Source organism: Myotis nattereri (assembly GCF_964212035.1).
Source record: "Myotis nattereri genome assembly, chromosome: 6".
Lineage (NCBI taxonomy): Eukaryota > Metazoa > Chordata > Mammalia > Chiroptera > Vespertilionidae > Myotis > Myotis nattereri.
This window is the reverse complement of record NC_138081.1, coordinates 85,104,260-85,131,920: the sequence shown is the minus strand read 5'-3', so window position 1 is coordinate 85,131,920 and position 27,661 is coordinate 85,104,260. Positions and strand designations below refer to the sequence as shown.

General features: G+C 33.3%; 1 protein-coding gene across 2 annotated transcripts in view; it reads right to left on the bottom strand.

Moving 5' to 3' along the window:
• TRDN (triadin) overlaps window positions 1-27,661 on the bottom strand; it is a 270,709-nt gene that overhangs the window by 162,498 nt on the left and 80,550 nt on the right. For both annotated transcript variants that reach the window (XR_013996185.1, XM_081094750.1), the window contains exons 6-9: window positions 26,510-26,563; window positions 25,177-25,236; window positions 21,670-21,852; window positions 14,986-15,045 (exon numbers count right to left, since the gene is read on the bottom strand). Coding sequence is in view for 1 of the 2 variants with exons in the window: in XM_081094750.1 (XP_080950876.1) it covers window positions 14,986-15,045; window positions 21,670-21,852; window positions 25,177-25,236; window positions 26,510-26,563 (357 nt within the window). In the remaining variant the exon portion in view is untranslated. The remainder of the gene's footprint in view (window positions 1-14,985; window positions 15,046-21,669; window positions 21,853-25,176; window positions 25,237-26,509; window positions 26,564-27,661) is intronic.

Here is a 27,661-nt window from a genome sequence, read left to right as displayed (position 1 = left end):
CCAGATACAGGCAGCACATATTTCATTTACCCATCTAGATACTGTGTATGAACTAATGGCTTCATTGTTTTGTCACTTGAATTATGAGTTCTCAGTTTTGCCAGAAGACATATACAGAACACAATGAAGAAGAGGACACAATTATTTCATTGGGTTATTCTAATAATATATATTTTAATAGTAATTAATTCTCATATTTTTGATGATTTTGGAAAGTTTTAAGCAAATGGATTATTTAGTGTAAATTGGCTATGTGACCCTACTAAAACACCAAAACTTCAACTTCTTAGATCAAAGGGCATCCTCCAAGCCAAAATGTTTCTACTAGAAAGGTTTCTGTGCTTCCTATAAAAAGCTTCCCTAATATTTCCATGTGTTATTATATATTTGCATATTCACTTTGATGGAAAGCAAAGACAAGTAGCCAAATACATATTTCATACATTCTTTTGATTAAAAATGATAAAGGTAACATTTCTGTTTTTTCCCTTCATCTTCAATTTATGAACCAGAAAAAATTTCATGGATTAGTCAACTCAAAAAAGGAAATAAAATTCATTCAAGATCATATCATTGTTCCATTTATTCTTGTACCTCGATTATGACAGATACCTGATGTTGGGAACTCAACAAAAGCAGATGCATCAAATCATAATTACAGAGTTTGGGGATGTAGGAGAAACTTCTGAAATCAGCTATTTCGAAGTCCTAATGTTTTAGATGAAAAGGAAAAAAAAAGGTCTCTAAAAAGATAAGTGGCTAAACCAATGTCCTGCATGGAGAGCAGAACCAATTTAAGATTAAGATTTTGGACTTCATTTGGTTTTTCTATCTATTGAATACCTATTTAGAAAGTTAATATAAATGACAATTATTTTACCTATTATGAAAAATGACTCATAGCCATTGGAAGACCTGTAAATATTCATTTCCTAATATACAAAGTTATATAGCTTTCTTCAGTAGTCATGTTTTGTTTAACATTAATTAGATGCTGAATTAACTTCAAGCAACCCATCAAAGAGGCTCAGTACATTAAGACAAATTTCCTTATTACCTGGCCTCATTGTCACAATTTTAAATACATTGTCAACTGGTGTGTTTTCAAAACTTTCAGACTTACTAATTCTTCTTTCCTCAAATATATTTTTTCTAGTTATCTGAACAATATCTCTTTCAACTCCACACCAAATCATATTTGTACATAGGGTGAGGCCCGGAGGAGACAGTGAAGATGGAATATGCAGACAAATAGGTAATATTAATTCCATATTTTTCTTTTAGTATGAAGGCCAAAGTTGGTAGAAAAAAAGATTTATAAGATATATTAGCTGGATTAAATTTTCCATTTAAAAAACATAAAAATAAAAACTATCTCATGTACTTAAAGTGCAGTTGTCCTACTTGCCATGGAGTCATGCAGTGAAATGTTAAATATCTGCGAAATTTCAAATTCTCATTTGAAAAACAGTGTTGCTTCTCTTTTATACAGAAATCTCATTCATATAAAATAAAAAATAAAATCAGTTAGACACTTTTCAGCTGCCCATTTAGCCATTTCCACACCACTCCAGACTGGGCAAAGGGAAGGGATTTTGTCCTACTCTTTATTTCCACCAGTGGGAAAATTTATTTCCTTTTTCTTTTTTGAAAAATTGTCTCTGACACATGAAAATATTCTGTGTTCATAAGCAATTCAAAGAGACACAGAAAGTCCAAGGATGAAGCATAGAGCCAATTAATAGGGGACCTTCTATTTTTTGAAATATACCTCAGGAAGAGAAAAATGACTTGATGTTTTGTTTTAGGGGGACTTTTTCTACTGGGTTCTTTAATAAAGATGACAAAACTCCACACCTTTTCAATTACAGGCATAGGACATAAATTTAATATTTCAATGCTTGCACTTAATAGATAAAGGATAAAATGGGAACATGATAATAATTACTATTTAATAGGCTTAAAGACACAATTAAATTTACAAATATATTCTCACTTGAATGACACATTTGAAAGTCATCCAACTTCTCTTCCTGTTTTAAATTGTATGTAATTAATATTAGTTTGGCATTTAAAACAATACACACTGCTTATCCAGTGTCTGCCAGGAGGCTATTTATAATTATACAAAAAATAATCCTCTGGGAGGAATCATTATTAATGTAATTATTGTCATGCATCACAGAAAATAGAAAAGGTTTACATCTTATGAAACTGCCATATGAGAGGAAATATTAAATCATCAGTTTGTTTTTCAGAGGGTGTTTTAATATGACAATTTTGTCCTTTTCCTATTTATTTCCCTCACTTTCTATACGAGATTATAATTGTTACAATGGCTCATGTCACTAAGCACGTGCATATTACCTAAACACTGTGGACAGTTTCAATAGAAAGTGGTTTGTAAGTGACAATTTTTCCTTCAGGAAAGCAGCATATCAATCAGAAATCAGAAATATTGACTAAAATAGTATAGTGGGGATGTGAGAGAGATAGGGATAATTAAGAGTGAATGACAAAGGACAGACATGAAGTATAATGAGGTCTAATTTGAAAGGACACACAGTGGGGTAGATGACATCTATGTTGTGAGATGTTACTCTGTTCAGTTTTTACTGTATATTGGTTTCTAACTTGGTATTATTATTTTTTTAATATATTATTGATCTCAGAGAGGAAGGGAGAGGGAAGGAGAGATAGAAACATCAATGATGAGAGAGAATCATCGATTGGCTGCCTCCTGCACATCCCCCACTGGGGATTGAGCCCACAACCCAGGCATGTGCCCTGACCGGGAATCGAACCATGACCTCCTGATTCATAGGCTGCTGTTCAACTACTGAGCCATGCCAGCCGGGTTCACTTGGTATTATTAATTTTAAAAAGTGCATCAAATTAGATCACTGCATATTTTTCCCTGTTGGGGTGAAAAAATTGACCACCTAAATAGGAAAAAATGCTGAACTCATTGTAAACAGTGAATAATAATAATCATAAGAAAGCTGACGATAAGCATTGACAAAATACTAGCCCTACAGCTTCATGAAGCCCGTCCTGACCTCTGTGCCCCCTCCTCTCTAGACATATATAATGAGTAAAATCTGCATCATATTATTTACTACTTAATTAATACCTTCCCATTTTCTCCCCTAGTTTCTTTATAATGTTCATTGTTTTATTGTAATCATCTTTGCCTAGATGGTTACCTCCTTCTGCTTTGAAACTCATGTTATAACCACTAGCATTGAGTACCTACTAGGGATTCAGTGACTGCTGGAAATTAATCAAGTGACCTTGAGTTTATCAACCTGATGTTGATGAGGATATAAATAACCAAAATGTATTGTTTTCAAATGTGAGAGAATTATTATATTATTGCTGCAACATAGAATGTTTTAGAAAACCAAAATGTGAAATATATTGGGCTAGAACAGCAGCCATAAAGCTGATCAAACTGTACTGAGCAACTTGTTGAACAGTTTACAGATGGTAACATTAATGTTAATGCAAAATTCATTATTGTCATCTTACACAAATATCCTATACAGGAAAAAGCTATGGATAAGAAATATTTGTTTATCAAAGAGGTCTCTTTAAAAGTAGCTATATCACACTACTTAGTTTACAATTGGTTATACAAAATGGGCATGGAGAGTACTAATTTCCATCTTTAAAATAAGGTATTTATTTGAATGGTTAGAAAGTCCTAGAATCTCTGTCCTTTATCTACTAGGTTCACACAAATGAACCTTAGAATAGCAGTAGGGGAATACATTCACATAATTACTAGAATGCTTTTTAAATCTGCACTCTTGCATATAAAGTAACAGATAAGATTATTATAAGACATGACACATTAATAAATAACATCTAATTAGTTTGATAATTCTTTGATTAAGACTTAATTTTCCTTGCTTTTCATGAAGTAATTCAAATTACTCTGTATTATTTGTTCCTTTTCAGACTGTTTTAGAATGTGCTTTGAATAGTCCCAGTAGGTTACCTGAGAAGAAATTTATTCTTGCCTGATAGCAGGCCCATGCCATTAATAGTGACAAGGTTAGACCAAAACAACACTTTAATGAAAACTCCCTCCCAGCAAAGATATCCCTCTAGAATCTGACACCTTTTTCAAAAGGGTAGGAGACAAAATCCTGAGAATGTGAGTAAACAAATGAAACCGTAGGCCTTCATTTTGTTCCCTTTAATGGGCACAGAGAAAGTAAAATCATATCAACATTCTATTGCGGGGAGAGAAGTCTTATTTACTAGCTTTCTCCCCAGGCCCAAAGCCCTTTATCACATGAAGCATACACAGAGTGGTAGCAACATGGGAGGAATCACTGCCACTCAGAAGTGTTTGGATCTATTTCTGTGTACATTCCAGTTATTTATAGAACTAGAATGTTTAATGGATTGATTGAGACAAATATGAAAATCAGCTACATTTATCTTGAGCAGCTCCCACAGAGTTCAAAAAATCAGAAGGCAACTTTCAGGGGGCATGCCAAACCCAGGAACGAGGCACGCCTGTAGTTAAGTATAGGTTCTCTCTCCTTTTTCCTGTCACTCTGTCTAATTCTGTATGCTGCCTGCAGTGTGTGATGCACACAGCCACCCCTGCTCTGTTAATTCTGAGCCTCTGTCTCTAGAGATAGTGCCAATAACTCCTTTAAGAATCTTTATAAAGGGCCTATTTACAATGCTTAGAAACCTGTCAGCTTTTTAAATAACAAGATTATTTCTAGGAATGAATAAAGAGGGATGCTCTGGGATGATCATCAATAAATTGTTTTCTGTGAGATAAACACTATACATCATGAATTCAATTTAGTAAACACATCATGTATCTGGCAAAGTATGAGGCAGTAGGGATTTAAAGGCAAGTGTTTCTGGAAGGTATGTATAAGGCAGAAAGGCAAAACTTGTTAGGGAGAGAATGATAATGATATACAGTAATTAAATCAGGAAGATATAGAGTGGTGGGTAGAAAAATGACAATTTTGCTATATTTAGGCAGCCCACTACCCCACCACCACTATAAACTTAAATAGGACTTATTATGTTTGCCCTAGTTAGGTAGTGTTTTAAGTATATGTGGGTGAGTTTGTGTGTGTGTGTGTGTGTGTGTGTGTGTATGTGTGAATTAACCCATACATTAACCCTATAAAATAATGTCTATTATTCCATTTTAGAGAAGTCAGCATCATCCGTATTTGCTAACTGCTGTATCTATAGAATCTAGCATAGTTCTTAGAAGTCACCCAGAAGACACATAAACCAAAGTCATTGCATGTAGGTAATGCAGGGTGTTTTTATAAGCTCTTCAACATAACATGATAAATTATTTAATTATTATCCACATCTAATAGATACTAGAACCAAGGCTAAAGGACATCAGGTGTCTAGAATGGGCAAAATTGGTCTGAGATATTATTTTTTTTTTTGAGGTGGTTCTGAAAAAATGTTTTCCTCTCCCTAACAAAGTTCTACCTGCAGCAACTCTTAGGTGTTCAATTAGTAAAGAAGAGTCAACACTCAGAGAGCTGTGGGTGCTCAAGAACACTTTGACCACCGGCTAATGGATGCTGCAACCCGATCACCCTCATTCCACAGAGGAGGACATGGAGGCCTACAGAGACTGATTCGCTTGACTGTCATATTCAGGCAAGGGGTGGGACCTCGATTCGAAGCCAGGCAGCCTGGATCTGAAGTCTGTGGGCTTAAGCACCTGCTCTCACTGCCTGAAATGTCCGTGCACTAGGTGACTGCCTCTGTAGAGTGAAAACAAAACAATGCAAAACAACAGAAACCAGCCAGAGACGGAAAAACAGCTCTTGTTCCATTCTAGGTTATAAACAGGTCCAATTCTAGCCCTTTCCATATTACACTGTGGTTTTAACAAACTGTCACACATATTTCACTGTTTTCATTTATGTCTAGACCTCATTTAAACTTCTATGTGTATGAATGTAAAGTGTCAAAACAATTTGTAGCATTTTGAGTTGCAAAATTAATTTCTTAAGTCATTATAGACTGGTCCCCCATTACCACTTATGTGAATAATGGCTTAGGAAGCATGCCTTAGGCTCATGTCTTAGGCTCATCCGATTTAGTGATATTTCACAAGCTGTATCCCATTTCCAATCACTTAAGCAGAATGTTGCCTGATCACGCTCTCAAATGCTGGTGTCATGTCATTGTTCTATTTAAAATCCTTCAAAGACTCTCTTCCACGCCAAATACCAGCTTTGCCTGATTGAGCAAGTGTCTGTAATCTGTCACCACTAACTTATCATGTCTTATTTCCCAATGTTTTCTAATCTTAATGTATCCTCTTGCCAGTCTGACATCCTCGCTGTCATATAAATACATCAGTTTTATATGCACTGCCATGTCATGTCCCATTCATTTTCTCTTTCACTCATATACAAAGCAAGCCCTATATATTCTTTACTACGTAGGCAAATATTATCCATCTTTCAAGTTCTAGATGCATTTTACCTTCCCTAATGTCAGGAATCACAGGTGTCTCTCCTCTGAAACTTGTAACAGTTAGTGTCTGTATTATACAATCTAACTCAGGTTTAAATTTTTTCTATTATTTATTAGTTTCTTTTTCCTTTCAAAGAATCATCCACTCAATTTGTTAAAGTTAAGCATCATCTTTCAGTATTCTTATTTATTTAACTGTGCTGAGCTGAGCCTGTGGCCTATGGCTGCTGAACATGAAGATATTCAGTATTTGTACACTGACTTATTTCACTCACTCCTCTGGCCACCCCATCTCCACCACTGACCTCTCCCTGAAACTCCATACTTGATTGATTATCTCAAGGCCTACTTCAGAGAGTTTGCTGTGAGAATTAAATGAGTAATGTGCATGAAAATACCTTGTATTGACCTTGATATTTAGTAGGTGCTTAAGAAATAATGTTTGGATGGGAATCTTCACATAGTCCCCTTTGCGACTGAATACCATCTGTGGCTTTAAGAATAGGTGATGAGTTCAAAGTCCCCTACTTCTGCAGTCCCACCTACTCCATTGAGTTTTGATCCACTCTTTTCTTCCCTCCCTACTTAGGTCATCACTTTGATTTTTCAGGCCAACAATCTCTGAATAATCTTCTATATTCCTCACCTTTGGTATCTGTAATAATAAATTCCATGATTCTACATCTGGGACATCTTTGAACTCATCATAATCCTCTCCATCCCATCTCCCAAGGTCAAGCTTTACTTCCTCTCCTTGCACTTATCCTAACAGGTCATTCCAATTCCATTCTCTCCAAATCATCTTGCACAATGCTTCTAATTCTGATTCTCTTTCCATGTCCTCCAAATGCCAACCAAAGTGAACCACTTGTGGTTTCCCATCTATGGCTGGGAATCAGGGAGATTTGATCTTATTCTTGAAGACTCTAGAATTGGGCAGGCCTGGCTTTGAATCTCCTACAGGGCATGAGGAAACACTTCAACTCTCTATACCTCAATGACCTCTTCTATAAGACAGTCATGGCACCCCTCCCAATATTTTATAAGAATAAAGTAAGATTATTTAAGAACCTAGCAGAGTAAACACTCAACAACTGGTAGTCACAAAATAATACTTCATTAATATCTCTTCAATCTTATATGTTTCTATTCTTAATTTCACATAAGCATATCTTACCAATGTCTCAAGACTCACTTTTTATGTTTTCCATAAGATCTCCTCTGATACGTCACACTAGAAAACTATAGTTTTGATACCATTGTAATTAGCTGGTTATTAATAATAGAAAAGGAGCAAAGGGAAGGCCAGGCATTATAGGCATGTCATTTGGGCAGCTTCATCAGGAAGCTACAACTTTACATTCCAGATGGGCCCAAGAAAGGGAAAATAGACACATAAAGTTAAGGGGGACTAGGAAAGTGCTTGCTGTCAATCACATCTGGGACAGAGACAGTTGCACAGAATGGGCATGGCCACTGCAAGGATGTGAAGATTTGGGAGGCATAACCCTGAACAAAAAAGTTCACTCTCTTGTGCTCTTGGCTCTCTTGGGACTTGTGTGACTCTGGGCTTGTGGGGCTTTTTTGCTCCTGCTTCCCTGCATTTGCCCACATGGTCCACAGCCATGTGGACCTCATATGCAATAGACAAATGGACTGCAACTAGCTTAATGCTGTGCTAGACCCTGCTCCAACATGGAATGGAAACTCCGGCCACTGGCCTTGCTTTTAGCTTTACTGAAATCCCAGCTATACTTCTTCTATGACTGGACTAAGGGAAATGGGACTTTGGATGTAATTCCACAGAAATCAAGCTTTCTACCATATCTCATCCTCTCATGGGGGCTCTGGAAATTTTTATTCCAGCGGTACCCCAAGAACCTCAATCTCACTAGCAATGGGGGAAGATGGGGTATGTTTTCTCTGATAACAGTTTTGTAGTAAACTTCCATAGTAAAAGAGAAAGCAAAGGATTGTGGGGGGGAGGAATTGTACATATTTTGTTTTGTAATTTAAAAAACTTTAAGAATTAAGCTTTATGAAGAAACTGAGACTCAATGAATAAAGCTAAAAATACTCAGGCAGAGAATTTAAATCCTGGCTTGTATGACCCCGCATTATGTTCTCTTGGTTTTCAGTATGCTATCAGGGTCCATAGGAGCCAATTAGTTTTTGAGTTTCTTTTTTCAAGCAGTTGTAATTATTTGTAGAGACTGATATGCCTTATTTTATTTTTTCTTATAGGTCTTCCAAGGAACAAAGAAAAACATTACTTATTTTTTAAACATAATAAAATGCATTGTATCTTGTAATCACCATGCGGCACAATTGAGCAATTTAAAAAATCCAGGACCCATTATGAAATCTTCATGATCTATTTTTACCTATACCTTGAACATTTTCTATTTTATAAACTTAGGAATTATTTCATTATTATTCGTCAATTATTCCCAACAATGCCAAAAAAGACTAAAATAATAAAAAATGGAATAGTGATGAATTGTCTAGAAGGATGATGCAATTGTAAAATTATAATAAAAATCAGCATTATCTCATGTGTTGTCCCACGTGTTGAGTACGTATTGCATCATCATTCAAGAAGGCATAAAAGAAGTTTAAAGACATTTATATGGTCTACTTTTAGTTTCACTGAACACAGTTTAGAATTTAGAATTTTTTTCCATCCATAACCACAAATAGAAGCAAATTGATAGAGGAAGATGTTTCAGTGATTAGACAAATCAGAAGATGAATGCAAAAAAGACTAATAACAGTATGCTAAACTTTAATGATTAGGGAAATTGAAAATGATCATTCAAGTGAAATCTCATTTCACGAATCTTCAAATGACAATGTATTTTCTCAAATTCAAGAATCAAGTGAGCAATACATTTCAAAGAACGAAACAGGAAATATGGCATCTTCATTCGGTTAGTCCTTCAATCGGAAGGACTTTATCATGCAATATTTTGTGGCAAGAACATGAACCATTTAATTTTGTTGAAAGGGTATGTACAACTCTTTCATCTTTTATAAATTCACTGTGCCAAAATTTATGGTTTTTAAATATACAAATGCTGAAGAAATGTGAAGACAGGTATCAGAAGGCATTTGCTAATGTATAAATAAAAAATCATTGGGTTTATCATTCTAATTAATGCTTACAAATTTAAATATGAAAACAGTTTGCACATATGAAATAAAAATTACATAATTTTTCAACAAAATAATGAGCCATCAAAGATTTCAAAAATTCAACTGTTGCATTTTGATGATGTAATTAATAATATACTAGAACCTAGTAAATATGAGTTTGAAATCTGGAATTAGTACCTATAAATAAATACAGTGCAATTTTATTCATGATAGCTGATGAGCAGACAGTTTTTTTTTTCTGAAAATGTTTCCAATTTGGAGTATATGAACCTTTGATATTAGGAAAAAATGGAATAATAATGAATAACATTAGTGAAATAAAATAAACATTTAGCCTTGCTATGTTTAAGTTCTTATGAAAATTTTGCTATCTTTTTATTATTACTTCTGTAACAATTTTTTAAATGGTTCAAAATATTTAAAAAACAACAACATTAAGAAGTCCAAGTGGTATTTGAAGATCATTATTTATTCCTAGTATACTGAGATTAACATGTACATTTTCTGAGCCTCTATTGCATACTTATCAAGTTACCCTTAGTTATAAAATGATTTATGACATCTTATCTCTTTTCTGGACTGTCAACTTGCTGAAGGAATTCAACAAATAGAATTGAGTATACATCAAAACTCCCAAATATTTTGTTCTGTGAAAATAAATGGATGTTTGGAACTAAAGTGAGTATATTTTTATGAGGCAGTCTTTTTTGGAGGAGAGGAAAGTATGGCTGAATCGTACGAAATCTTCTCCAATACAGCCAATTGAGTTCTGCAATTCATTGGATTAAACCATTAAATAAGTTAATATAATGCAATTACATTTGTACTTTTATCAGCGGGATCAAACCAGAAATTCAGTTATACACCACTGAATTTTAAGAAAAGGATCTTAATAAAATGAGAGCACTAACATTCCTTGAGGCTCTTTCTAGCTATGGAATTGGAATACAGGCTGCCAACGACTTGGAATACAGGTTGCCAACGAATACCTTACTATAGTCAGAGAAAATTTTGATAAGTGAATACCTTCAATTTTAAGAGGCATAGAAAATAGAATAAATTACCTTGGCATGAATTCTTGGCTCAAGTAAAAGTGAGATAGTAGTTAGAATTTCAATGGTGGGATAACTTCTAAGGAATAAACATTAACTTGTATTGAACTTTAAATCATAGTGGCTACAGACACGAAAAGCTGAAAAAAAAAGTGTTAAAATTACTAAGCCAAAGCACACTAACCCTGGATTTTGTACTGGACATTTAAATTGATTTCTTTATCTAGAGTTAATATAAAGAGATCTGTGAGCCATGTGATTTCTTACTTATACAAATTTGTTGACTTGGTTGACTCTGTCCGATGATGCATGCAATTCATTTGAGTCAGGTGGAAGTTGATGAATAGGAAATATGAAAATGCTTGGCAAGGTCATGATTTTAAAAAAAATAACCTACCTAAATGAAAACAAATCAAACCCAAACAAAAACAAAGCAAAAAAAAAAACCTGTTGATATGGCTGCAACTGCTGTTACAGCTTTCACTAAAGAAAAATGTATGTAGCGTCAAAAAAGAAAATTCGAATTACTAGAACTTTAATAAAGAGAAATCAACTTTGAAAATCTAAAATAATTTATCTTGACCATCTGTACTATCAATTTCTAAAAACTAAAAAGAAATTAAAAACACGCAAAAAAAAAACCCTCATGAACTGAGTCTCAATATTGCAACTAATGTCTGTCTTGACCAACTTTAATACTTCTCTTATAAGATAATGGCAACTAGAGTACATTAGGCCTAAAGTAAAAGTAGGAGTTACCAGCTTCAAAACAGCCACCATAGGGTGACAGGATCTCTCTCTCTCTCTCTCTCTCTCTCTCTCTCTCTCTCTCTCTCTCTCTCTCTTTCTCTCTCTCTCTCTCTCTCGTTCTCTCTAGCTCTCCTTTCTTCTCTCCTTCCTAAGACAGATTATGGACTATTAAAAATAAACTCTCCTATAACATTGACCATCTACAAAATCAAGAGATCTAATAGTGGGGTTGTTAGGTCATTAAAAAGCAGCACAAATGGAGTATTTCTGGAGTGGGGAGTTCTTCAAGTGTCCCCGATATCCCTAAAGGTATACATTTAATATATATCTACTCCAACTTCCATAGGACCCCGCCTTAGTAGGTCACTTAGTATGCTCACTTTCTAGATTTAAGGTTTTTTTCCCCTTATTTTTTCAACTTAATATAGAGTGATTCAGTACAGGAGAATTTTAGATACAATAAAATGATATGATCCTTATACATTATTCTAGTTTATTAAAATAATCCCTGTAATTGAGGTGGGGATTTTTATGATAGAGAATCAGAAAGAACAATTCAGTTCATCTTCAGATATATAGACAAAAATCTTAGCTAAAAAATAAATATTAACTCTATCATAAAAATATTCTATTTAATAGGATAAAAAGGTGAAACTTGGGACTTAACATCACGGTGTCAGCATACTTCATTAATAAGGTTTTTGGGTTTTTTAATCATCACCCGAGGGTATGTTTTTTAGAGAGAGGAAGGGGGAGAGAGATAGACAGATAGATAAATGGAGAAAAAGAAAGAGAGAGAAAGAGAGAGAGAGAGAGAGAGAGAGAGAGAGAGAGAGAGAGAGAGAGAGAGAAGAGAGAAGAGAGAGCTGTGAGAGATTAACATTGATTGGTTGCCTCCTGTCATGCTCCCTGACCGAGGATCCGCAACCTTTTGGTGTAAGGGAGGATGCTCCAACCAACTGAACCAGCTGGTCAGAGCTTAATAAGGTTTTTCAAATTTGAACTGTAACTTGGACTATTTTTGAGGGGGTGACAATATTATGCTAAGGAAATACTGTATCCCAGAGGAAAAAAATCAAATTATAGTTTTAAAAACTCATTACCAGTCATTAATAATGAACTCTAGCTAAACAATAACAGGTGTTCCACTAATCCCAAACAGAAACAGATGGAAGCACAAATGTTTTCTAAACAGTGGATACGTGCAGAGCAATACACTTGGCAGGAATTGTTTTATTCTCTAATTGTCAGTCAGAGTCAAAGTCTTATCACTTGCATTTTCTCAAATTAATATGCCCAGATTAAACCTTATTTCTCATTTCTTGTTTTTCAAAATTCAAGCCATATTTTGTGCTTGCTAACTCTATCTTATTTATTATCTCACCAATAAAGTCAATATTAGAATCTTCCTTCTGTACATTGATGAAGATTTATGTTATTTGTTACATGAAACAAGGGGCATGCTATCCCATACAGGCTTTCCTTCTCCAGAGTCTTCCATTCCATGCCTCACCTCACAAGCAATACTGGTCTACATATTCCTTAATTTTGTATACATTACAGGAACGAACCTTCAAAAGTATGAATGTACATAGATGAAATAAATTAAGAAGGCAATTGGAAAGTCAATGAATGGTTTTAAGAAATCTATAACAATTCAGGATTATTTTCAGGAGTTAGGAGATTACATAGTAGTAATATAGATCTGAACTCATGGCTGTTCAGAGAATGTTCACATATGATGTTAGAGAGGCTCTCCCTGTATTGTTCATAACTAAATTCTTCTTACCTTTTGCAGAGATGGTTTTACTGTTCCTTCTAACCGTAATCTGTTGTTAAATTTTCAGAAAGAAATGATTGGCAGCATGACTATTAAGCTGTTAGTATCTCTCACTGAAATGGGCAGCAAAGCTGTCTCTAAAAGTGAATTAATGGTGTTTATAGACTGGTACTTGTCAATGTTGAGAAGCCCCTTTATGGGGACCCTCACCCAGATAGGCAGAGGTGAAATGGGTGAATTAAAGAATACGGTTATAGTAGCATTTTCTTGTGCATCTACTAGATGCTTTGTCAACAATTCTTCAAGGTTGTTACTGTGATCGCAATTTAAAATGTATTAACCCTAAAGATCAGGTGGAATTCAGTGATTTGTTCAAGGTCCAATGTTAGAAAAGGAAAGTGTCAAGAATTATGTCTGTATTTGTGTTGAAAAGTCTCTGTTTTCACTACATTAAACTATCTTCCTGAATGTTTCCATCTACATTTACTGTAAAACAATACACATATGTTAACATTAATTGTATCTACTGAAAGAGTCAACACATTTTCAGTATTTTCCCTCTCATTTCAGTTTCTAATTTATTAAGAAAGTGAAGAAAAATGAGAAGATCAAGAGGAGAAGGGGAGGGGGGGAGGAAATCTACTTGAATATGTTACTAGAATTAACTAACTTTTCCTGAGAGCCAAAGTTCTCATGCTCTTCTAATTTTCTAGGACCTAGGTGTGTTGTATATTTGTTTTAGATACGATATGTCTTTTTGCCAATATATGCATAAATTATGATACATTTTAGAAAGTTTTTCATAAAAATACTTGAGAAACCAAGACATATATATTTTTTAATAGTCTGCTTCAATTATGCTAAGGTATATTAGCTCCTTCCTTAATAATACCAACTTCTTAGAAATGTTTCCCCAAACATTAATATGGTGCCATGGTACCATCAATTTTTAAATATGCAAAAGCCATAGCACAAGTGAAGTCCCCTTTGAGTTGGGGTGGAGAAAACACAATACAATATGCAGATGATGTATTATAGAATTGTACACCTGAAACATAATTTTTTTTAACCAACATCACACCAATATATTAAATAAGAAAGTTTTTAAAAGGCATAGCACAAGCAATCAAGTTATTTCTTCTTAATTAAGATGTTAATAAAGAATCCCTTGTTACCCTCTGGGTAACAAGGATAGAAGAGATGATAGGTACATTTTCTTAAGTAAAAATATACTTCCTCATCGCATTGACTAATAACTCCAAGGTTGACTATCTCCTTCAGTAGTTCTCTGAAGCAACTAAGCCAAGTTCACATGTAAGTGAGAAAATCAGTATTGAAAAAAAAGATTAAATATTTAAAATGTGATTAATTTTAATATGAATTTTGTGCACTACTAAATAAAAATGGGTAGTTTCATTGTTGTAGGTCTGTTATTCTAAATTTACTACAAATAAAACAAGATGATTCACCTCTTCCCTCCAAGATATTATTAAAGATATTAGCATTTTTTTTGTATATGAAGAGATTAGCAATTTTTAGTTTTCAGCTGACTTCATTTATAATAGGCCATGCAGTAATACAAAGTAAAATTAAAGGCCCTGATGCAAGTTATTACTTCTTTTTATTGGTTTTAGTCTAGATCTACACATGCATTATGCAATATAAAAAAAGAAAATACACTTTAGTACATAAAAAAGCTGACTAGAAACAAAGCCTATTACAACAGACAAGTATAAGATTTGTTTGGAATACCTGGTTTTAAATCCCCATGGACAAACATGTCAATCATATATCGACAGAATGCATACTGATCTGACAAGAGTAGAAAGAAAAAAGAACAATGAAAAATTGTCATCAACACCTTCCTTTTTTCTAGGGAGACATGGTTTAACAAAACAAACAAAATAGCTCAATTCTATTTTAGTTACTACAATTCTGTGAAGGAATAATTTGCACTTATATGAACACACTGGGGGATAAAAAGACATAATAAACATACTGTTCCATTTATTCCATACAAAAAGAATAACTTTAAAAATTGAAACAGACTTGTTTAGGGTATCATTAGAGTGGTTGTTTTTAGAAATCAAAACCTCTTTGATCAATTTGATTACAGAAACCATCATATTAAAGCAATCTTTCTCATTGTCCGTGTTCTCAAAAATAAAACGGAAATTTTACAAGAGGAAATTGCTTTCAACTTGGAGCATTTTACCAAATATTCACTCCCGTCCTTCTGCTAATTGTCCAAATGGAGCAGCAGAATGTTTTCTGGAAAAGACAAGCAGGAGAGCTAACCCCTTTGCAATCGGTTAGGGGTCCCCTGCATGGAAATGCTCTTCATTTAGGAGTAAATCAGGAAGGATAGACTTATAGTACCAAATAGTATCATTGTTAAGCGAATCAATTCAGTAATTTTTATCACAAGGGCGTTTTATAATGTGGAATAGTCTATAGCCTATGGAAGAAGAAATAAAGAGAAAAGTATAGGATTAAGAGAATTTGGAGCCGACTTTGTTTAAATGATTTTAGAAGTAAGTTTGTTTTCTTTTCCTTCTAAATCAAATACATTGTACTGAACTTTCAATTCTCACATAAGTTGAGAATCCGACGAGGTCATTCCAACCCAAATCTCAGTTGATGAATCATTCTATAAGTTTTACCATATCTTCTTTAACGTTTGCATATTGTGAAATGAATCTTGTTTAAGATGATTTACATTTCATGTTTCTAAACAGGCATCTTATTATCCAACAAATCCAAAGGCAGCTTTAGGACCAAGAGAGTTTATTGAATATATGCAACATGATACATCCTTAAGTGCTCCAAATCATGTATAGCAAGCATGAAATAATAAAACTTGTTACTATATAAATACACATACAAGGATTTTTGTAAACCTCATTCTTTTTAAAGTATTAATAGTATTATTGAGTATTTCATTTTATTATGAATCTACCAAATCTTTGAAAAAATAATAAATATAATTATTGCAGATGTAGAAATAATAAACTTTTGTCAATATCTAAATATGAATAGGCCAAAAATTATTAGGTTTCAAAAATGTAAAATGTGCATGTATTTTGACTGTTGTATTGGAGCACACTTCCACATAGGTGAGGTGTGAAGGGGGAGGGAGTTGTCAGATCAGCTCAGGAATCTGTTTGCTCCTGGACTCACTGAGAGTAATGGCAGAGATTTCAGAGCCCAAAACCTGGACACCCTCTGGTACAGAAGGCACGTAAGATTAAGGTAGAGAGCATTTCTCTTTTCTGGACATAACTTTTTCCTGAGCAAAATTCCACCATGGGCAATTTGGCTCTAAGATAAAGCTAAACCTTAAATAATAAATCTGAGGTTGGGCAAGTGTGGGCTTCCTGAAATGATCGCTTTGCCCTCTGTTTCAGTAGCGTAAGTGACTGGGATCTTTTTAGATGTGTCCTTCCTGCAGCTCAGACATAGTTCTCTAAGAGCAATATCTATATTAAAAAGATGGAAAATTTTCTCAAATGCAGATTTCTGGGCCCCATCACCCTGAACATTATAATTCCATGGGTCTGGACTCAAGGAATATACAATTTTTAGCAAACTACTCGGAAGAGTCTAATTAGACCACACTTCTAGAATCGCTGATCTAAAATCCCTCAAATTCTTTTTCACAACGATTTCTAGGGACATGACAGCTTTTGCAACACAATGGAGGATGTGTGCATGTCCTATGTTTAGAATGCAGAGGCTACTTGGAATGTGAAGGATTCAACAACCCTCATAAATGAAATATTGTTCTCTGCTCCAAGCTGTGGTGAGATGTGGAAGAGTGTACTGACATAGCTAAGTCATTATGCTTCCAAGCTTTTCCTTGTGGTGACATGTAATGTGAACAGCCAAATGTTAAATTATTACCCAAGTAAAGTGCTTATATTTATTACACCAAATATTTTATGGATCCAAAAGTCATCCATTGAATTAATGCACCAATAGTCCTATGAGCTTCCACTTTGAAAAAGAAAATCCCTTACACATTCTAAGAATATTTATTTTTTAATCAAGAAAATTATTTGAGTTACAAAACTTAGGTGGTTTCTGTTATAAAGGATTCTGCCTTCTAATGGCACCAAGATATCAATAGGAACATGATAAATATATTTTTAGAACACTTTAAATTAGACATTTTCAATATTTTAAATTAGGATGCCTATTTCTGCCTGTCCTCAATGTTGAACTTAACAATAGGAGAATTCTAGGCAATTATATTTGGGGCAGTCCCCAGTGTACCTCCTTCACCTGTCTCAGGATAGAGCAAAACCAAGACCTTTCAACTCTGAAAGATTTATTTTATACAAATGCTTTTAAACACAACTCAAATTTTAAAATAGAAAAATTTTTTCCTAGAGAAAATCTGAACTATCATTCTAACTTCAAAGTTAGTCATTAATAATTCACATAAGTTAATTTCCTATTTGGTCACTACTCTTTTTCCCCCCTCAAATGAATATCCTTCCAGGGATAACACACACTGTCCATTCATTTCTCTCCTTGATTCTCAGGGAACAATGATGGATGTCACTCAGCTGCTGCCTTGTCGAGTTCCCTGCGGTGGGGCAACTGAGACAAAATGCATTCTGGGTGCAGAAAGGAAATTTTTAAAAACTCTAATGAGGATGGACACTTGTGCTTTGTGCTCTATAACAGATTCACATTAGCTACACTTTGTCTTCCTGTCACAAATATTTAGTCATTAAAAAAGGAAAGAAGGAAGGAAGGAAGGAAGGAAGGAAGGAAGGAAGGAAGGAAGGAAGGAAGGAAGGAAGGAAGGAGGGAGGGAATGAGCATTCAGTGGGAGGTTTAATCTTTCCTTCCCCACCGATTTGCCACAGACTATCAGAAAATCAGGGAGCAATGCCTGCTCATGTCAACCCTTCTTACCCTACTTTAAATAGGTTAAGATTGGTCCATAAAACTAGATTATATGCTATATAACTGTGTGTACAAGTTTGTGGTAGATATGTACATACTTATGAATCTTATTCCCAATGCTTTAAGTAGGAATATATTGCTTATATATTCAATAGTAAGAATAACCACAAATGAATATATATATATATATATGTATATATATATATATATATATATATATATATATATATGTATATGTATATTATACAGGGGTAGGCAAAGTTAGGTTTACAGTTGTGAGTATGCAAAACACAAAGTTTATTCTTGTATTATTACTTATCAGTTTTGTTTATTTGTATTACAACTATAAACCAGTTTTACCTACCCTGTATGATTAAATAATTGTCAATAAGTGTGTGTACTCCATGTAAAAATATCTTTCCAGTGAGTAAAAGACCTGGGGGACCCTACTGGTTCAAAAAGAATTATTTAGAAGTTTGTATGAAAAGAATAACTCAATTAATTAGGCGTAATTTAATCTAAGGAAATAAATATTCCCATGCGCAAAAGAGAACTAGCTCAACAATTTTACTAAATCAGCAGTACAAGAGTCTCAAAAATCAAAGCCACCTTACAGAATATTTAAAAAACAACTGTCTTTGTCATGTTTACTTAAAATCATTATATGATTAGTTTTTATTCGTTTTAAATGCTCTTAAATTTTTGCTTAATTAAAAAACACACATATTTATGTGTCTGACCAGGTATTAGAAGTTAAAGTTTTGATGACTTACCTAATGAAACATTTATTTAATTGATGGTAGCAGGTCTCAATAAGGTGCTTTACTTTAGCACATGCACTTGTTTAGCTGATAAAATCATATTTGTGGTTTTGTTTCTAACTTTAAGTAAAATTTGAATGTCCTTTTAATAGATAAGTAGCTCTTCATGTGGAAATAAAAACAGTAGAATAAAAGTGAAAATGGTAATATAATGTTATATTTAATAATCCTTTTTACTGATAGAAATAAAATACAGGTGACTAGGAAAATAAATATTATTTGAAAATGTTCTAGGGATATGTCTTTATCAATAATATATGCCCTGCACTGTTGGCGTGGCTCAGTGGTTGAGCATTGACCTATGAACCAGGAGGTCACAGTTCAATTCTTGGTCAGGGCACATGCCCGGTTGCAGCCTTGATCCCCAGTAGCGGGGCATGCAGGAGGCAGCCAATCAGGGATTCTCTCTCATCATTAATGCTCCTCTAGATCTTTCTCCTTCTCCCTTCCTCTTTGAAATCAATAATAATAAATAATAATAATAATAATATATTCTTCATCCAAAACCCAAATGTGCTAAAAATGAACATTAAAAGTATATTCATGCCCTAACTAGTTTGGCTCACTGGATAGAGCGTCAGCCTGCGGACTCAAGGGTCCCAGGTTTGATTCTGGCCAAGGGCACATGCCTGAGTTGCAGGCTTGATCCCCAGTAGGGAGTGTGCAGGAGGCAGCTGATCAATGTTTCTCTCTCATCGATGTTTCTAACTCTCTATCCTTCTCCCTTTCTCTTTGTAAAAAATCAATAAAAATATATTTTTAAAAAAGTATATTCATGTGTCTAGTTAGATACTTGGTATGTTTCAGCAGATTACTTTCTTTTTTAAAGGGCAATCTAAAATTTAAAGTATTTTAGGGTATTGATAATAATTGTAAATAAACATATAATGAGTCAGAAGATTAATTTTCCTGTTTTATGTCACAGTAAAATAATCTATTCAAAATATTTTATCTTTATTTACTATGTATTTTTTGTACCCAAATTATTTTTAAAATAACATATAGTTTTAAGAGGGGCAATACTTAATATTTTTAAACATATATATATATATATATATATATATATATATATATATATAAAATATTTAAAATTGAAAAAGGTTTTTAGGGCTCCAAAGTTTAAACTCCACTCATATCTTAAAATATTACATTGTAATAAATTAAAATTACCTAAATTAAAAATTATGTGCTCTAACCAGTTTGGCTCCATGGATAGAGTGTCAGCCTGTGGACTGAAAGGTCCCAGGTTTGATTCCGGTCAAGGGCACATGCCTGGAATTGGGGCTTGATCACCAGTAGGGAGAGTGCAGGAGGTGGCTAATCAATGATTCACTCTCATCATTGATGCTTCTATCTCTCTCTTTCTCTCCCTTCCTCTCTGAAATCAATAAAAATATATATATTTTTTAAATTATGTGGATAACTAAAAAAGAAATTTTTTTAGCTTTTACCTTTTACCTTTTATTCTTTTCCTTCTCTTCCCTTAAAATTTTTAAATATAAATCAAAGTTTATAAATATTGCTTATAAATTCAGGGGAAACATGGTTTAAAAGTAAATGCAAGAATAGGTTGCAAAAACAAATATCATATATCTCACTTACATGTGGAATCTAAAAAAAGTGTGGAATGCAAATTTTATATCTTACACCTTATAATGGGAAAAAATATTTTCAATTTCACCGTTCAAATACCTTAGTAAGAAAGTTGTAAAATATTTTAATGAAAGTATCCCAGAAACCACTTCTTAATTTTAGTCCTCGAATAAAATTATTCAAAACTACTGGAGTACAGAGAAATGTTATTTTGCAATACTCCTGAGAAACCTGTGCAGGAATAGTCCCTACAGAGCAGATCCCACATTCTGTATGGGGAGTCTCCGGTTGTGCAGCAGTTGGAGCCAGGAATGGACTTAGGGAAGGATTGATTCAACAAGGGACAGAAATGTGAGGCAATAGGCCCTCAGCTGCCCTCTGAAAACTTCACCATTTTATGTTTACACAGCACCTTTCCATAAAGAATTTCAGGTGCATATTTCACTTCCATTTAAATGCTCTTTACTATTTCAGTAGGGATGTAAATTTAACATCAATCTAGCTGAAGAACCACACAGTATGTCAGATATAGAGTTTTCCAAAGTCATACACTTAGTCACAGAAGCTGGCAAAGAAACTTGAGGGTTCTTCTAAACCTTTTTGCCTATCAAACTAAATGAATGTAATAACTTAATGTATATTCTAAATTATATGCTCTTACAGAGGCAACAGAAATGTATGAATAGTTTTTCTATATATTTGAACATACACCCCTTAAATTACTCCTTAAGAATTATTATTTTTCTTGGACTATTTTTCTCCAAAGAGTAGAACACATACAATGTTTGATCCACATCTTAATAGAACTCTCTTATGTTGAGAATTCAACATTTATCACCAACCTTTAAATAACTTCAGATACTAACTCAAATCCTCTTTTCAAAATACTTCAAAGTGCATCTTTAGATATGTAGACACATTTGGGTATGTCTATAAATAAATTTTAATTTCCAGTTTATTATATTTCTTTCCAAGTGTATTTACTTATACAAATCTTTTCCCCCATTTGATGTCTGATCTGTCTTTCTCAGATTTTAATTTCACTCTATCTGCTTCTTGCCCAATATTCTCTTACAACCTCCAGCCGCCTTGTCTGAATGTTTACCTTTCTGTTCGTGCTTGGACACAGCCACGGTCTCTTTCTCATCCTTCCCTTTGGGCTTAGGTGATGTTTTCTGTACTTCCTTTCCTTTTGCGGCTGATGGCTTCACTTTCTCCTGCTTCCCACCTTTCGGTTCCTTTTTAGTCTTTACTTCAGTCTTTTCTTTAGTCTTAGTTTTCTTCTCTTCTGTATAGGTTTTTAAAAAGTTGGTTTATTTTTGTTCACTTACCAACACAGCATTTCATATTTCACTGGTTGTTAAGAACAATTTACAAAGAAAGAAAAAAGAAAAAAACAATAGAAAAATAGTATCTCTGAGATAAATACTTGGCACAAATACCATTATCTGACTTTTACATAGTTTAGGAAGTGCCATATTAGAGTAGTAAAACAAAGGAAATGTTGGACTCTTTCTTAATTTGTACGTGAACACATTATTTTTTAGGTAGTTAGGAACCTAATATATCAACAAGGAAGTATTGCAAATACGCAGGGGGTGTGTATACAGGCATGTTCAATGAAAGGCAATGCTCAAACCAAAAAGCCAGTAAAAGAGATCAGATAATTTTGTTCCACAACTGAATATCTTAAAAGTCACTAAAGACACTGAACTGTCAACATAAGACTTTTTAAAGATAACTATTGGGAATATAAATGTAAAATTACTTGCAATGATGATGACTAAAAGGGATAAAACAATACAATCCATTCAAGGATGACTCAGACATTCAGTTTCTAGTAACTTGACTTTAAAGAGACATAAAGAGAGCAGGAATTAACATATTGGCTCCTGCAAATCTTAAGTCAGAAATAATTATTATATTGACTTTTAAAGCACTTAAATGTATCTCAGTAAATAGAAAGGGCTACAAATTAGAATATGTGTGAATATATATTAATTATAATATATACATATATTTTATATACAAACATTATTTTAATTTGCTATTATGTGTGTCTGGAGGAAGAGAACTGGGAATATGAAATAGTCTGTGAATCTTTCAATTATTTTTTTAAAGAGCAATAATAATATAGCATGCATTTATAAAAAAATTGTTTATAATAGATGCAGCATATTGGACATCATTTATTCTAAGGTATCATACATAATCACTAGATATCAAAATAAGTCTACTACAATGTTGGACTCTCATGTAATTGATCAAGGCTTTTATTGCCATTCATGTTGAAGAATTTGATGAAAATATTATAATCAAGTTTCTTGACTTTAGTACACTAAACAATGATTTGAAATTAAGATAATATTGTGAGGTTCAGTGAAGAATAAACAGAAGAATGAAAATGATAATGCCTGATATTTACAAAACCAGAATTGTTTGGGGTATTTCATTTTCTTAAATAGACCAATATCTCCCAAAGCTCCATTCCTCAGAAACTTTACAGGGAGACGCTGATACTGTGTTAGGAATAGGGGATATTCCTATGATCAAATAAATTTGGAATCACAAAGTTAAACCAGTTTCTTTAAAACTTCTCAATGCTGAAATGTCTTGAGCATCTTCAAGGAAGGGAGTTACACGATGCACTGTTTTCCAAAGTTACTTGACCATTAAAAATCTCATTGAAACACACTCAACTGCCCCACAAACTTCTAATGTCTTTGGGGCTCCTGTGACTATAATTCAATTGGAGATTTTCTTCTACTCCCTTTAAACCATTTCTAAATCTCCTTTGTTAGTTTCTGCTCTTTCCTACCACAGACTCATTTCAACGACTGAAACCATCAGCTCTCTGCAAATCACTTTAAATCAACATCATTCCAGAAGCCCACACCAAACATTCATTAGTTTCTGCCTGGAGAGAAAGTTCCACTCAGATGGCCAACAGCACCTGAGACATACAACTCATATATATTCACCCAAAAAAATACTGCCAGAGAGCTCATTGTGACCTGGGCTCAGAGCTAGTTTCTGGAGCTCTAATGATCAGCAGTATAATCTTATCTGAGGCATGCTTAGGAGAGCATTTAAAACCTTGTGATATCTGGCCCCATCCCATCTCTCTTCGCATAGCATTTCCCACAGTTTCTTCCTCCACTGGACTGCTTTCTTTTTCTTGAATATCTCATGTATTTTCCACATGTCAAACATTGCCAGAAGGCATTCTCTATATTCCCCATGTTTCCCCCATATATGAATTCCTTTGTGCTATATTCATATGCAACTAGTGGTGCTGCCACTTATATTAATCATTAGTTCACCTGAGCTCCAACCAAAATGGCATATGCAATGGAGAACCAAAGTGAGAATCAGACTTTCTTTCATCCATCTTAACTTCAATAAAATGATATTTGGTTATCTCATTGAGAAAATTTACTAATATATATGTATATATATCTCAAATACCTAATTATTTGACATTAAATAAATGCATTAAATTTTGAAAATAGATTACAATTTTCATCTAAATGATTTGTTCATCCCTTGAAAATACTAGATTGAGATTTCTAAACTATGCTGATCACATAAAACCTATATTTTAATAGTTCATATTGAACTATCAATTAAATTTTATATTTTCCTAATATCAAACCAGTGGTAGGCAAATTTGGCATAGGATAAGCTAATAGATGTAATCCTCCAAAATACTTTACTTTGATTGTGTATTTGATTTTTGGGGGTTTAGTATTAAGAACTTGGGGATTCAATAGTTAAAATATTAATCAAAATGCATGATTTACTTTTTCTTCTTAAAAAACAATCCTTAATTAAAATCTTCTAAAAATCAAACTCAATGTGTAATACTGGCCAAAAGCTGTAAACCTTATTGTCATAGTAACAAATTACCTAAAACATCTTCTTGAAACAACATTCATTCAATATCTCCTGGTTTCCATGGTTCAAAAGTATTGTCACCATGTGGTTCAATACATTCTCTTTTTAGTGTCCACAAGGCTAAAGTCAAGTTATTAATAGAGTGGCATCTCTTACCAGAGGCTCTAGGAGGAATGGGCTTTCATACTCATTCACTGTGTTGCAGAATTTTTCTCACACTTTCCATGTGCCCTCCTCAATTTTCTTATGTAAAGGATGTTTAGAAGAGCAACAAAGGTCAGTTCTTCTGACACTTCAAATCTTTCTCTTTTGCCCCTTCTCTAAGGTTTCTAAAAGTTCATGAAATTACATTGAGGTCACTTGGATAATTCAGGAAAATTTCTGTATTTTAGATGAATTTTAACTACTTCTGCAAACTCCTTTCTGCTATATAATGTAACATAGCCACTGGGATGACATCAAGGGATAAAAGGCATGGGGTCCAAAATTCTGCCTACCACGTATGGGAAAGTTCTCTATTCTCCTCTCAAAGGTGCTCAATTGTTTTATGTATTCAGTTTTATTATTCTTTAAATATTAAATTTAAAATGTAAGGCCAAATTAGTGTTTTATGTAAAGGAAACTGTGAATGCTTACAATCATCCAGCTGTTACCCAAAATGTAAACTTTAACAATAAAAGAATTTAGTTATGAAAATAATCAAGAGAAAAGTTACCTTTTGCCATTGTCTTTGTTTCTTGTTTTTCTTTTTTCTCAACTTTTTCCTTGTGAGTTGCTTAAATAGAAAATTTTATATTAGTACACACTTTTAATAGATTTTAAAGCCAAATTTTCTCTTTACCTCAGTCTTACAACCACCAAAATAATGAACTATTTCAAAGATTTATGACTCTAAAGAGCCAGACTCAGAAATAAAGAGCTACCAATGTAATAATATCTGAATAGAGTCCGATTTTAAAGACTTGGAGTGAAGACTGAGATAGCATTTTGAAGTCTAACCCAAATATTCTAGGAATAATCCACTCTAAAACAAAAGCAAAAGAGTAACTGGGAATTTTATTTCAGATCATATATTAATACAGATTTTTGATGAATTAAAGTGAAATGTGAAAGTTTTTAAAACTTGGGGAAAATATTATTAACTAGTGATTTAATCTGTGGGAAAAGATTTAAAAGCAGAAATACCAAAAGCAATATTTATCTAGCCACATGCAAATTTAGGAATATAAACACACATACTCACACATATCTATTCCCACAGACAGACACCATTACATTAACTACAAAACTGAAAAAAATATTTGAAAAGTGACAGACAAGGGTATATACTCAAATGAAATGCACACATATTATCAGGAGAAATAGGTAATGAGTACTTATAGTTACACCAGAAATATAAATTGCTAAAGTTCATACTTAACTCTTTGAATCTATAGATATAAAGCAGTTAAAGTGAAAAAATTTATCTCTACTTAAATGCAGTGTTTTTAAGAGAATGAGGAAAATATCTATTTACTGATATTGAAAGTTCTCTAGATAATATTGATAAATTATAAAAGTTAGAATAGAGGATATGCTAAATTTTGTGTGGAAAAACATGGAGAAACAATAAGTTATATGTCTTATAAATTCATGACGAGGCTCTGAAAGATACACATAAAACTTATAAAAGTCTTTTACTATGTATTATGTATAGATAGGATGGAATGGGAACCTGGAGGGGGGGAACAAGGCAGGAAACTTTTAACAATGTATCTTTATGCATTAAATAATGAATCTGCATTATGTATCCTAAACAAATAAATAAGACAAAAAATAAAAATCTAAAGTCTAGTCTAATAGGTAATCAAAATATGCAACAGAGTTCAAAAGTCTTAAGCATTTCATTTTCTTCAACCCAGAAATTACTCTTTTCAGATTCAATTATAATAAAATTATCATAATATAAATAAAAACATAAATTTATGATCATCTAAAATCTGATGTAAAGAAGAGGCCAAACAGGAAGGAACCAATGTCTAAAAACAGCAATAACAAAAACACTATACCTTTCTTTTCAGGTTTTTCTTTTTCTTTTACTTTGTCTTTTTCTCTGTGTGTAACTGGAAAGAAATAGACAATACTTTTTATTAAAGTAAACAGAATAAATGATGAGATGATTACATGGCAGTCTTTGATGTCAAAAACTTACTTTCTGCCTTTAGAAATCTTTCCTTAACTGGCATGAGGTTTTACAGAGGGGTTTAACCATTAAGATAATTATAGATTTCTTTACTTCTATTTTTTACTTTATAACAAACCTAGGTCTAATAGCAAAGATAAGAATACCCCTCAGCTTTTCCAAATTTTCAAGTTTAACTTAATTAAATGAAAAAGTTTTAAAATTTCTCATGCCATATAGCAAAGGAGGCTGGTTCTATACTGGAGAAATGCCAAACATATGAGCATAAAAATTCAGGAGATAATCTTCTGAAACTGAAGGAAAGTATAACCAACCTAAACAGTACATGTTAATCTTCTCCAGAAACAATTCACAATGGAAGTTTTTGAAAATATAGTGAGATAAGACTAGATGACACCAAGTCCCTCCAAAGTAAACAAAATGTAATTTAATATTAGTCAATTAATTAATATAGTCAGGCTCCAATTTAAGTCATATTCTTACCCCACAATGTAATCATACATCTTATTAATGGCACCTCCAATTATCTAAGCTAGAAACATGGAACTCACCTAGAATTTGATTTTTATTTTCCATTTTGTTCATTTATCCAACTCTTTCCTACCTGTTTAATATTCCTCTTACCTATCTTCTTTTATCCAATATTACATTTTTCTGACAATCATTTATTTACACAGAAATACAGAAAGAGTATCTGCCAAGTGCTAAAAACCCTGCTAGGCAAGAAAGACTCCATGATGTCAACAAGCTAATGGATGATGGATGCTAAACAAATAATTATACAGATAGTTATTTGAAGTTAGTATGACTACTATGAAGAATATATATATTCCTGGTGGCATGTCAATGTGCACAATGAGACCCAATCTAGTCTGTGTGTACGGAGAAGGCCCCATGGTAGAATTGACATCTACAGATACAAAAGATGAGAAGAAATTAAGCTAGTAAGGGAGTGGAAGGAAAAAGAAGAGACAATTTCAAAAGTTGAAGTAGGAAGTTCTTCTTAGGTATATGATTA